The 14,053-nt window shown below is 42.3% G+C and overlaps 1 protein-coding gene across 1 annotated transcript in view; it reads left to right on the forward strand.

The window, feature by feature from the left end:
• The window catches only part of RNF175 (ring finger protein 175), a 48,036-nt gene extending 37,872 nt beyond the window's left edge, over positions 1–10,164 (forward strand). Inside the window, exons 7-9 of the mRNA XM_081304304.1 lie at positions 3,176–3,309; positions 6,899–7,000; positions 9,771–10,164. Coding sequence (XP_081160430.1) covers positions 3,176–3,309; positions 6,899–7,000; positions 9,771–9,891 — 357 coding nt within the window. The 3' untranslated portion in view covers positions 9,892–10,164. The remainder of the gene's footprint in view (positions 1–3,175; positions 3,310–6,898; positions 7,001–9,770) is intronic.
• The last annotated feature ends 3,889 nt before the right edge of the window (positions 10,165–14,053 follow it).

Raw genomic sequence — 14,053 nt, forward strand, 5'->3', positions numbered from 1 at the left:
TCTGCTTCATTTTAAAAGACTCCTTAGAAAAAGGAATGAACTGACTATTAAGCCATCCAAAAATGGGGGTGAATTTTAAATGCATATGGCTGAGGGAGAGGAGCCTGTCCAAAAAGGCTCCATGCTGTATGATTCTGTTTATACAACATTTTGGAAAAGGCACAACTATAGTGCTGCTAAACACATCAGTGGTTGCCAGGGCCTTAGGGAAGGAGCAGGGTTTAATAGGTGAAGCACAGGGAAGGTTTTATAGTAGTGGAAAACTTCTGTTTGATGCTGGAATGGTGGATACATGACACTCTGCATTTTTCAAAACCCATAAAACTATGTCACAGAAAAGATGAACCTTTATGCATGCAAAATTTAAAAATTATATCAGAGGTCAGAAAAACCCAGGGTAGAAGGTAGACTGTGACAAAAGAATCCAAATGCATTTAAAAAAAACAGTGGGGAGCAGAATGTGTTATCCAAGTAACTGAAATGCGTAGAGATTATAAGACTAAAAGCAAAATGAATTGTGCTATAGTTGATAAAGTCATTGCCCTCCAACTATGGATTACAATTTTGATACCACTACTTAAGTACTCTGAAATGGAACCTATAAGTGGATGGCTGATAATGGAAGCTAGGTTTCTCACTGTCTCAATAAGAGATTCCTGCCAAGCAAAGAGAAGAGGCTAGAATGATCTGTGTAGGAATAAATTAGGATGAATAAGAGATTTTTAGTATGAACTCCTGATTAGCTTAACACAGATGCAGATGAATACATACAGAAACATTTTCAGGTCTGTGTACATGCACAGCTTGGTTCACAAGACACATTTCCTTGCTCTGTCAGTTAAGAGGTCCTAGAAGCAATGATACTCCAGTGGCACACCTAGGACCCAGGGGTTGGTTTCTGGTTCCATTCTGCAATAAAAGGAACCAGGGCTTCTTGGAGAAATGACTTCATTAAAGATCTGAACAAGGAATACAGATCTGAACAATGACTTCATTCTCTATGTGAACAAGAGCCTAGAGCATCCTGGAGGACTTGAAAGTAAGGCCATCCTAAAACCAAGACTAGGGGGGAAAAAACCCCACAAGGATGGAGTTGTCAGAGAACCACAGAAGCAAACCAGAAGAGCTCCCAGTAGCCAGAGCTGGAAGTTGGACAACAAAACAGGAGCAGTACTAGGTTGTAACACTCTCCGTCCTCTCTTCCTCACTGTGACAAAAATACCTCATAAAACAACTTAAAGGAGGAAAAGTGTATTCTAGCTCATGGTCTCAGAAGTCTCAGTCCATGGCCAGCTGGCTCCATGGCTTTGGGCCCGAGGTTAGGCAGTTACCATGATGGAGCGGTGTGATGGGAGAAAGGTGCTCAGCCCCGCGACTGACTTCCTCTAAGTATGCCCATCCTGCCTGCAGTTTCCACCACCGCCCAGGAGTGCATTCAAATTTTTAACCCATTGTTACGGTTTAGATGTCAGTCATCCCCCAGAAGCTCATACGTGAGACAGTGCAAGAATTTTCAGAGGTTAAATGACTAGATTAAGAGAGCTGTAACCTAATCTGTGGATCAGTCCACTGATGATTAACTGTGGGCAGGTGGGGTGTGGCTGGAGGAAGTAGGTCACTGGGGGTGTGACTTTTGGGGTTTAGATTTTGTCCCTGGTGATCAGAGGTTCTCTCCCTCTCCCTCTCCCCCCACTTCTTCCTGTTACCTTGTCCTAAGCCACTGTCGTCCGTACACTCCTCTACCCTGGTGTTTTGCCACATCTCGGCCCAAAGCTATGAAGTCAGCTGACCATGGACTGAACATCTCAAGCCAAGAGTCTCAAATAAACTATTTGTCATCTAAATTGTTCTCATCAGGTATTTTGGTCAGAGTGACTCAAAAAAAAACTGATGAAAACATCCATTGAATGGATTAATGCACTGAGTAGAACCTAATGAGGCTAGAGCCCTCATGATCCAATTATTTCCTGAAATCTGACATCTCCATCCCTATCTGTAAACATTGCTGCATTGGGAACTAAGCTTTGAACACATGAGCTTTGGGGAGCGGGGGGACGTTCTGGATCCAAAGCATAACAAAGCCAAGTATAAAATAAACAGCCATATGACCATATTCATGTAAATAAGTGATCAAATAAATAAATAGATGGAGAATACATAAGTCCATGAGGAAGAGTTCCACATAACTGATGTTGCTGATGGAGGTTGTGATGGTTCAACTTTGGGTCCATTTACCGAGGCCGTGGTGCCCAGTTGTCTGTTAAGCTCTGGTCTAGATATTGCTATGAAGGTATGTCATGCATATGATTAACTTCTACAATCAGCTGACTGTAAGTGAAGGAGGTTTACCCTTAGTAATGTGGGTGGACCTCATCTAATCAATTAAAGGCCTAAAAAGCAAAACCTGAGGCTTCCTAGAGAAGAAGGGATCCTGCCTCAAGACAGCAGCACCAACTCTTCCCAGGGTCTCCAGCCTACTAGTCTTTCCTGCAGGTTTCTGACCGACAGTCCCCATAAACATTAAAATGAATCAGTAATTGTAATAGAGGAAATGAGGTATGTGGCACATGGGTAGTCTGTGCTATGTCTGTGTTGATCTCTTTAAAAAAAACTATTATAAAATAAATATTTTATTTTAAAAAAAAGTATTTCCTAGGAACTCTAATGTGCTACTAATGCTGAGAACCACTTCTCATCCACAGAAGATGCAGTATCCCAAGTTAGAATTGTGGTGATTAGTCTGTGTGCTCCCCAACCAGAACATGGGAATTAAGGAGGGGCGGGGATGCCAGGATTTTCTGCAGATCTCTGAAACAGAATCTCCAGGAGAAAAAAGAGAAGGGCCAGATGAAGGATAAACCCAAAGCTTCCCTTATGATTCTGAACTACCGCCCTGGATAAAAGCGATTCGTTTCAAGGAATTCCTAAATACTGAGGTTCAAAGGGTGTTTACGGGTGGTGATGCGCATTAGGTCCACCTGGGATTCGGGGTTCCACCTGGTAACTCCTCTGCAGCATGGGCCCCACAGGAAAAGATGTCAAGTTGTCACCCAACTCAGAAGCAATGAAGACTCCATGCACCAAGGGCTGCCTGTCCCGGCACCTGGCCGTGGCTGCCCTGGGGTCAGTGGCGGCTGCTCTCCTGTCCAGCAGAGCTCTGTTTTTCCCCCAACAGTTCTACAGCGTCAGCGGGATGCCCACAAGGAGCTTGGCTGACGACATCTGTGCCGTCTGTGGACAGAGGATCATCGTGGAGCTCGATGAAGAGGGGCTCATTGAAAACACCTACCAGCTGTCGTGTAATCACGTGTATCCTTCCCTGGGAACCCGCGGCCTTCCTCCTTCTTCAGGCCTCTGTCTTCCCTCCCTCTCCTCCTCCTGTTCCCGTCTCCTCTTCCATCTCCAAGTCCCAGACCTTTGTCCTCCAGCCCAGTCTTTGGAGACTTTCTGATAATCTCTGCTGAATAATGAGCTGCCAATTAAAATGAACTCCAGTAATGTCCTTTTTCTTTTTGGTGGCAGTACAAGGGATTGAAGCCAGGGTGCTTACCACTGAGCTATATCCCTAGCCCTTTTATTTTTATTTTGAAACAAGGTCAGTTCACTAAGTTGCTGAGGCTGGCCTTGAACTTGTAATACTACCTCAGCCTCCGGAGTCACTTGGATTACAGATGTGCACCATGTGCCTAGCCAGTAATTTTCTTTTTAAAGAGAACTCTTAATGCCACGTGGCCAGAAAGGTTGCAGCACCTGAGCAGGATGTTACCTGCGGAAGGTGGCAGAAGCCCCAAGTGAGCACATAACCAAGAAAGACTAGGAAAAGAAGGAGATTAAGGGTGAGAGAAAGAGTAAAAGTAGGGGGTTGGAGGTAGAGTTTAGGCATAGAGCACGTGATCAGCATGCATGAGGCCCGGGGTTCCATCCCCAGAACCAAAACCAAAACAGAACAGTGAAGTGTCAGGTGAAGGGAAGAACTTAAGATTGTTCAGGAGGAGCTGGTGTCTGAATTTTTTTTTTCACAACCAGGGATTGAACCCAGGGTTGCTTATCCACTGAGCCACATCCCCAGCCCTTTTTTGTTTTTGTTTGTTTTGAGACAGGGTCTCACTAAGTTACCTAGGGCCTTGTTCAGTAGCTGAGGCTGGCTTTGAACTTGCAATCCTCCTGCCTCAGCTTCCTGAGCCACTGGGATTAGAGGCATGTGCCATCACGCCCAGCTTGGTATCTGAATCTTGGTGGGCCAAAAAATCTAAAGTGTGCTTTTTCCTAGAGAAAACCCTAGGAGCCCCTTGTAGAAACAGGAATCATAGCGGGTGGCCAAGGGAAAAAACCAAACCCCTTCATCAGCTTTTTTGGAAGAAGTGTTAAAAATAATCGTGTCACAAGCAGCAGAACACCTTAGATGACAAAAGGAAGGCCCAATATGTGACTTCTTGGTCTTTAATCATTTGGCTCCTCTGTCTGTGGGTTCTTCCTCCAACAACTCTCTATTGACTGGGCATCTTGATGTGGGAGGTATCAGACAAGCCAGACCTGGAAGCTAGCATTTTTGGGGAACTCCAGGCACCCCTGATAAGGGCCTCAGTAGATTGAAAAATGCTGGCATCAAGAATCATGAACAAAGCATGGGCCGTCCAAGCATGTAACTATGGATATCACCGTTGTGTTCAGGTTGGCCAACATTCCATATTTTAATTTGTTCCTAAATTTTAAAAAAGCATCATTTATCTTTATTTTATAATACAGTATCAATTTTATAACATTATCTCTGTATACCCAGCCAAATCAAAGCTCTGGCATTATGAAACGGTTACACCAGCTGTCGTGTACCGCTGACACCCGCCTAATTCAGTCAGTAATACCTAATGCCGTCGATGTGCAGGGCCCATGATTCAATCCTGTTTAACCTGGACAGTTTCCACTTATTCAGTCCTGAGAATAGAATCAAAAACTGGTCCAAATGCATCTCAAATGTGTAATAGGAGCCTTTTCTCCAACATGTAAGCCTTAAAATTTTAAGGGAAGAAACACAGAAGATATCCCATATGGCATTCTATAGTAGTTTTTCAGTAAGATACTTTTCCCAAAAGACTATCAGTCTAAGTCAGAATTTTCCAAGTCTGGCCTTAGTTTTAAATATGATTTACTTTTCAAATGTTGGAACACAGCCCCTTCTTCCATTTGCAAGTGGAAATATTTTCTCTTTCCACCTTTAAAAGCCCTTAGAGATGGTGGTACATGTATGTATATGTGATCTGAATGTAGTCACCTTTAAATTTGCTTGCAGGGAATATTTCTAATGGCACATTTTAGCATGAGTCATATTAGTGAGGAGCAGGCCACCATGAGTCATATTAACAAGCAGGGATTATCTGAGTATTGCTCCAGGTCAGTTCTACCAATGTGCAGGTTTTTCAGGATGAAGATCTTGAAGATGAAAGAAAGAACACGTTAAGAAGAAATGGACATTTTGGTACTGGCTCTATGACCCCTGAACTCCATACCCATCTGAAAGATGAAACCTTGACTCCATCCCTTTTAAATGGAGAGCTATATGGATTTTGGTTTAAAATCTTTGTTGTAACACAGCACTTTGTTAATCCAAGCCTATTGGGGGAAAAAAATGTCCCCAATTCCAAGAACATAAAGTAGTGGAAACTCTGAGTTGCTTAAAGATCTAGTATTGAGGAATTGTGGACATAGCCTTCACGGGGTTACTCCTCCGTGGTCCTCCACTTGTTAGGGAGGGGCCGTCTACATCATTGCTGTTAACATGGGAGCGTGGCAGGCTGGTCAGAAGACCATGTAATCTTGGCCCTGAAAGTCACACTGGGAACAGCGATTTTAGAAAGTAAATAAATCAATAAGATGATCTCACTATAGTTAATCATTTTGCCCAAATCTGCAATATTGGGGAACCTAGAAATGCTTTTTTTCCAAAAATAATTGGTTTTGAATGATCCATTCATATATTCATTCAAACAGTATTTCTTGGGCACCTGCTTCAGGTGCTGGGGACACAGATGAGTGAGTCATAGTCTCACAGGTAAGGTGTGGCCTAAGAGAGACATGTATGTACACAGAAAGTCACGATGCATTGGAATAAGTCACTGGTGGTGTGCAAAATCATGGGGTTCACTTTCAGCTTTAGGGGCAAAGTGTCCGACCTTCTGAAAAGGGTGATGCACACAAATGAATTTGTAAGTGGCTAGAGTTTGAGAAGTTCAGATTTTTGAGCTTATATTCAAAATTAAAAATAATTGACCCCTTATCAGTAATAAAAAGAAAGTTGAGGAAAAAACTTAGGAAGTCAATAAAAAGGTCTGTAAGTTTAGAAATGGGGTGGTGTGGCTCGATGGTAGAGCATATGTTTAGCATGTGTGAGGCCCTGGGTTCATCCCTGGCAACAAACAAGCAGGCAGGGGGGAGAGGGGTGCGGTGATATATCTGTAAGTTTATGATCACAAGTAATTTAAACTTGCCAAAGTGTCTAGGACGAGGCTGAGTGCATAGAAGTAATGCACAAAAAGGAGAATTGTGGTGAACACATTAGAAATGGAAAAATAAAGAAGGTAGTGAAACAAAATAGGCTCATGTAAGACAAAAGCTTCCTCACATCCTTTATCGGACTCTTACCAGACTCAAGCGAGGGAAGAACAAGTCAGGCCAAGAAGCTAAGTAGATTCCTCAGGTCAGAAAGCTAATCGGGCTCCCACTGTCCTTGGGCTCTCTGTCCTTGGGATTACCATTGTCCTAGACAAAGCCCTGCCAAAGGGCTGTGCACAGTCCAGCCATGACCAACAGCCATGCTGGCCTCTAACGGTGGATGATGTCCATGTCACCCTGAGCCAGACATTGCCACTGACTATCCAGAAGCTTCCCTAACAAGATGCTTCAGCTTTCACGAATTCTGCATCCGAGGTTGGTGTATTGTTGGTAAAAAGCAGACCTGCCCTTACTGCAAAGAGAAGGTTGATTTGAAGAGGATGATCAGTAACCCGTATCCTTTTAAAAAGTGCGATGACCCTTACCTTCAATGTTTCTGGGGATGTGCTCTTCCATCTAAACATTTATTGTCTTTGCATAGTTACAGCAAAAAAAAAAGTTTCTGTTCTCTCTAGCAATTTATTTCACAACATTTAAAATCTCTTGTCTGTGCCTATATTATTCTGGTTAGAAAGTGTAGTGCCCCCAGTATTCCATTCTTTGTGTTTCATATTTTCCACATCAAGGGATTTAGCAGAAATCGAATGAGACCATGTGAAAGATAAGTAGATTATATGGAAAAGTAATCCAGATAGGTGGATGAATAGATAGAGGGATTGATATTTAAATGGTTAGACTGAATAGGTGAGTGCAGGGACTGAGAGATAAATTGGAAAATTTAAAAGCCCCACGTGTGAATTAAAATATAGAGGAGTATTTTTAGGGTGTACCAAATTTGTTTATTACCAGAAATGAGTAAGTTTCCCCCCACCCTGGATTTTAGCGTTTTAGATTCCGCAGCATGCCTAATCTCTTAGGCTAGGTCCTGGTGATGATGAGATTGAGAGGAAACAAGACTCACAGCCTTGACCAGCTCATGGCATGCCCCCCACCACTGTATACAGAAGGGCAGTGAGTGCTGGCATGGCCCTCTCTTCCCATAAGACACACTTACTAAGAGACACCTAAACCTTGCAGGTTAAGGAAGCAGCCTCCTAGCTCCCATCTCCTCTCTCCCCAGCAGCCCTGAATGTGTGGTCTCCTGGGGGCTGCTGACAGCAGAGCACATGGCAAAGCAGGTGGAGACGTCCACGTAGGGCCTTAGAACAGCAGACAGTGTTCGTGGGCCTTTGGGTCTCAGGCCATGCTGTGGCAACAGAGCCCAGCCTCAACAGCCACCTGATCCTTCACAGGTCTGGCCTCCAGCCTGCTGCCCAACTCAAGGCTGGTGGTGCACAACTACCTCCTCCTTCTTTTCCATCCACTGTCCCGAATTTCACTACTAACAGGAGGAGATGGAGTCCAGTACAGCATCTGATTCATAACTTGTAAAACTGTAATACATAAACCTTTGTTATAAAATTAGTGATAATAGCTGGGCGAGTGACACGCGGCTTTGGAGGCTGAGGCAGGAGGATTATGAGTTCAAAGCCAGCCTCAGCAAAAGTGAGGTGCTAAGCAATTCAGTGAGACCCTATCTCTAAATAAAATACAAAGGGGCTGGGGATGTGGCTCAAGCGGTAGCGCGCTCGCCTGGCATGCGTGCGGCCCGGGTTCGATCCTCAGCACCACATACCAACAAAGATGTTGTGTCCGCCGAGAACTAAAAAATAAATATTAAAAATTCTCTCTCTCACTCTCTCTCCTCTCTCACTCTCTCTTTAAAAAAAAAATTTATAAATAAAATACAAAATAGGGCTGGGGATGTGGCTCCATGGTCAAGTGCCCCTGAGTCCAATCCCCAGTATCCAATTAATTAATTAAATCAATGATAATAGGCTCACAAATGTAACCTTAGATGATAGTTTAAATACCAAAGGATGGTTCAGTGAATCATTTCTTTATATAGACTGAAAAGAATGAAGTGCTAAATATTACGTGTACTCTTTTTTTTTTTGTTTTTTTTGAGACTCAGTATAAGGAAAAGCTACTTGTAAAAGAGCTGCCCTTTGTAAAATTGCTATCAGAGTCACTATGCGTTAAGTTAAGGTCCCTTAGCAGAAGTTACCAGATTCCAGAAAAAGGAATGTCTTGCCCATGAACCAGGGTTATTCTTTTTAATATATAAGTTCTCTCTGATGTGTCGACTGCAGGAAAGCTGTTTTTGCTCACTTTCCAATGTAGTCATTCCCTCTGCCTCCTTCATTTAGGATATACCCTTGCCTTCTATCCTTGTTTTGTAGTTTGGGATTTTATTTTAAATAGTTTCAGTTTATTTTCAGAAAGTGAATATGGTGTAAATAAAAATGATAAACATAATGCCAAAAACATCATGTGAAAAACCAGGTGCAGTGACACACACCTGTAATCCCAGTGGCTCTGGAGGCTGAGGCAGGAGGATCTCGAGTTCAAAGCCAGCCTCTCAGCAACGGTGAGACAGTAAGCAACTCAATAAATGTCTCTTAATAAAATACAAAATAGGGCTGGGATGTGGCTCAGTGGATGAGTGCCCCTGAGTTCAATCCCCGGTACAAAAAAAAAGCATGTGAGGGCTTTCTCTCTCTCTCTCTCTCTCTCTCTCTCTCTCTCTCTCTCTCTCTCTCTCTCTCTCTCCTCCTTCCCTCCCTCCCTCCCTCTCTCTCCCTCCCTCCCTCTCTCTCCCTCCCTCTCTCTCATTTGTATTCTCTCTCTCCCCCTCTCTCATTTGTATTCTCTCTCCCTCCCTCTCTCTCCCTCCCTCCCTCTCTCTCATTTGTATTCTCTCTCTCTCCCCCTCTCTCATTTGTATTCTCTCTCTCTCCCTCTCTCTCTCTCTCTCCCTCTTTCTCCCTCTCTATCATTTGTTTTTTTCCCTCTCCCCCTCCCTCCCCCCCCCTCTCTCTCACTGTTTTGCCCAAGCTGGCCCCAAACTCCTAGGCTCAAGCAATCCTCCTGCCTCAGCCTTCTTAGCAGCTGGGTCTGCACACAACATCATGCCAGCACAGGAAGGGCTTTTATTGAGCACATAGAATTAACAAGAAGGGAAACAACCATTTATTACATTTCTTACTATATTTTCAAATGATGTTTATGACTATTTCTGTTACTTGGCTGTATACAGAACAACCTCCTTAACACAGACTCAGCTGGGAACGCACCCATTTTTTGTATGGGCAAATCCTGGATTGGCTTCGATATCTGGTGGCCTGGCAACCTGTGGTAATAGGAGTTGTTCAAGGCATTAACTATTCACTGGGGCTGGAATAGCACAGCAGACTTACTCCAGCAGCAATGTATTGCATGGCTGAAATATTTTTAAATCCTTCGTTCTATATTTAATATTGATATTCCTTTTTTCATTTTAGAGATGATCCCCAGAGTTCAGAAAACTAAATAAAATTTGGTATCACACTTAAAGCAATTTATCTTTGTGCAAAGAATTAAAGAGAAGCTAAATGGTGGAATAAACAAAGTATGCTCTCACATCTTTCCTATCCCAATTGTTTTCTAGAAACCCATACATGCAATACATTGGTCATACCCCTCATGGACATTCCACCCCAAGTTTGGCTGAGAATGGTCTCACCTGAAAAGGGTTTCAAGGGTTTTCAAAGTACTTGTCACATAGAGCATGGAGTTATAATTCGTTATAATAATATCATCAGTTCAGTATCTTCAGAGAAAGTAGAACTTTTCAGTTATCTGCAGTTTAAGGATTTTGTCTTTCTACTCAGTGTGCTATCATCGTGTGGAAGCACCCACAAAGCACTTGGACAGAAGGTGGGACTCCTGAAGTCTGCTATATCGGGTGCTACACTTACTCAGTGGGCCACAGCTACTCTGGGGTCCTTGGGGGCTGCTGAGTGCACTGCACCCACCCAAGCATACACTGAAGGGGAAAGAGTCACTCTGTTTTAGTGTTACTCACTGTATGCACACTCACACACGCAAATGCACAAATATACGAGGACAGCGTGTTAGCTTATGTGTTCCTGTGACACATAAAATATGTAACACAAACAACTTGAAATACAAAAAGATTTATTTTAGCTCAGAATCTCAGTGTGTTCAGTCTGTGGTTGGCTGGCTCCTTGCGTTGGGCCTGAGGTGAAGCAGGCCATGATGGAAGGGCATGGACAATGGTATTCATCTTATGAAAACCAGGAAGCAGAAAAAGAGAGGAAGAGCCAGGGACAAGATATAGTCCCGATTTTCACACCCCCAAGTGACATACTTCCTCTAACCATGCCCCACCTTCTGACATTTTCCACCTCCTCCCACTAGTCTCTTCAAGTTATTAATCCACCAAATGGATTAATCCACTGATGAGGTTAGAGGCCTCATGGTCCAATCCCTCCTGAAAGCACCACTTCTGCGCATTACTGCACTAGGGACCATGTCTCAACACCTGAGCTTTGGGGGGACATACCACATCCAAACCATAACAGACATACGCCATCATTCTGTTTCTGTACTCTGCGGTTAACTTTTTCATACCTGAAATCATGTCATACTTTTATTCCACGAAGGCAGGGAATTCTGTCTGTCTTGTTTCCTACTGTGTCCCCAGCACTTACATAGTGCCCAGCGTGTAACAGGCACTTAGTAAAAGGAAATGCTTTTCTGAAAGAATAAATCAATTTGACAGGAGAGAACAAAATTAACTGAGTAGGGGAAAACAGAATTAACCCAAGAATCATATGCTGGAATCCCCAAATTGTTCAAATTACTGTTATTTTTTAAACAGTCAACACTGTATACAGAACACTAGATCCCTATTCTGCAGCACTTGAGGATGCCTACTCTGCATCACACCTGCATGAAATAGGAAGGAGTACATCAACTGTTATTTTCCTTGTCCAAATATTGGCAGTGACTTAGTGTTATTCAAAGTTCTGTCATCAATGTGTTTACAGAATTACACTATTCTACCATTATGTATGAATAACTCCATCATAATAAGTTTAATCCCTCCCCCAAATTTCAAACAAGTGTCCAATACCATAGAACTGATTAAATGATGGCCTACTCATAGAGAAGGATAGTACTCAGTTGTTAAAAATTATGGTCTCCTCTCAAAAAACTAGAAATAAAACTTCCATCTGATCCAGTAATCCCACTACTGAGTATATATCCAAAGGAAACAAAATCAGTGTGTTGAAGAGATACTTGCACTCCCACATTTACTACAGCATTCTTTACAATAGACAAGAGGTAGAATGTCAATTGATGGATAAATAGATAAAGAAAATGTGGGGAATATATATGATGCATTAGTATTCAGCCACAAAAAAAAATGAAATTCTGTCCTTTGCAGCAACATGGACAGAACTGAAGAATATTATGTTCAGTAAAGTGAGTAAGGAAGAGAAAGACAAATAAATACCACATGTTCTCACTAATATATGGAAGCTAAAAAGTTGATCTCCTTAAACTAAGGGAATAGCTTGATGGGTGCTTGCCTGGTGTGCAAGGCCCTGGGTTCAATTCCTAGCACCACACACACAAAAAAATGTTGATCTCATAAAAGCAAAGAGAACAGTGGCTGGGAAGGGTGTGGAGGAGGGAGGGATGGAGAGAGGCTGGTGAGCAGGTACAGGGGTGCAGTTGGAAGAGAGCAATGACTTCTGTTCTGTGGCACAGTAGGATAACTATGGTTAAACACCATTTGTTGCATATTTAAAAGTAGTTAATAAGGGAGATTTTAAATACCCCTAACAGAGAAATAATAAATATTTAGGTGATGGGTATGCCAATTATACGCTGATCTGATCATTGCACATGGTATACACATATTGAAATATCACGCTGGCCCCCATAAACGTACAATTATTAAATGCCAATTAAAATAAAAACATATTTTTTAAAAAAAAAGTTCTGTCATCAAGAGAACTCACATGAAGATTTCCACCTGTTGGTAATTTTCCTTCTTCAAACTGCCCAGTGCTTCATTATCATATGGGCATCACCATCCAGGTTACTAGATTTAATCACTATTCATTTCCCTACTCAGCACATATTTCAATAATTCAATGCTTCAATAATTGTACTAGGCATATTCAAGGGATAAAGAGATAAACCAAGTTTTTTGAGCTTACAGTCCATTGACAAATAAAAGATCTTGCATCTGAAAAAATGGTTTTTGTTCCAAAAAATGGTCCCTTACACTGATCTCTGATGTATTTGCTGCTTGCCCTTTTTGGACAGCTGCACGAGGGTAGCTTCTGGAACCTTAAAAGTCTGAGCAGCTAAAGCAATATTTCTCTTCATGGAGTTCAAAATGGTCCTTGCAGTTCAGAAATGTCAGATGATCACTAAACTAATCAGCTTTCCATTACTGAAGCGAGTACCTGAGATCAGCAAGTTAAAAAGAGGAAAGGTTTATTTTAGCTCACAGTTTTGGAGGTTTCAGTCCCTGGTTCCTTGGCACCATTGCTTTGGGGTCTGTGGTGGGCAGTAAATCACGGCAGGAAGCACATGCCCGAGAAAGGTGCCCACTTCATGGGAACCAGGAAGCAGAAAGAAAGAGGAAGAGGAGGAGTCAGAGTCCCAATATCCCCTTCAGGGACTCAATTTCAATAACCCACCTGCATTCCACTAGGCCCCATCTCCTAAAGGTCCTACCACCTCCCAGCAGCGCCACTGGCTGGTGATCAAACTGTCAACACCTGAGACTTCAGGGGACATTCAATGTGCAAAATGTAGCAATCAGTAAACAATCTAAAAAAAAAAAAAAAGGAATATGCCATTTTCTTTATAAACTGTAAGTATTTACATTCTAATCTCAATTTTGTGAAGTATTAGGTACACCTGCATTGATAAAGATTGGAGAGCTATATACTAGTTACCAGTGGTTATACCAAGGTGATGGAATAAGAGCTGATTCCTATTTTTATATATTATCTTTTCTAAAATTTTTTCAGTGATGTTCAACATTGTAATAAAAAAATTATAAAGATTATTTTAAAGGTAATCTTAAGTCTATCAATAAACTTTGAGGCTATTACTATTGGTATTCAAAAAAAATTTTTTTTCTTAAGGGAGGGTCTCACTAAGTTGCTTAAGGCTGAGGCTGGCATCAAATTTGCAATTCTCCTGCCTCAGCCTTCAGAGCTGCTGGGATTACAGGCACGTGCCACCCCGCCTGGCTGCTGTTCAAATTCTTAAAGCTAAATATATAAATCAAGTCAATGTATCTCTGGTTCTCACAATAATCAACATGGCGCTTAGTATAGGCAGTGAGAAAGAAAAGCAGAAAATTCATCGCTGTTTGGGGGTTTCCTTCTGCTGAACCTACCCCCCCACACACACACTTTTTTTTTTTTTGGTCCTGGGGATTGAACTTGGAGACATTCGACCACTGAGCCACATCCCCAGCCCTATTTTGTATTTTATTTAGAGACGGGTTCTCACTGAGCTGCTTAGTGCC

This window comes from Spermophilus citellus (assembly GCF_964194105.1).
Source record: "Spermophilus citellus genome assembly, chromosome: 8".
Taxonomy (NCBI): Eukaryota; Metazoa; Chordata; class Mammalia; order Rodentia; family Sciuridae; genus Spermophilus; species Spermophilus citellus.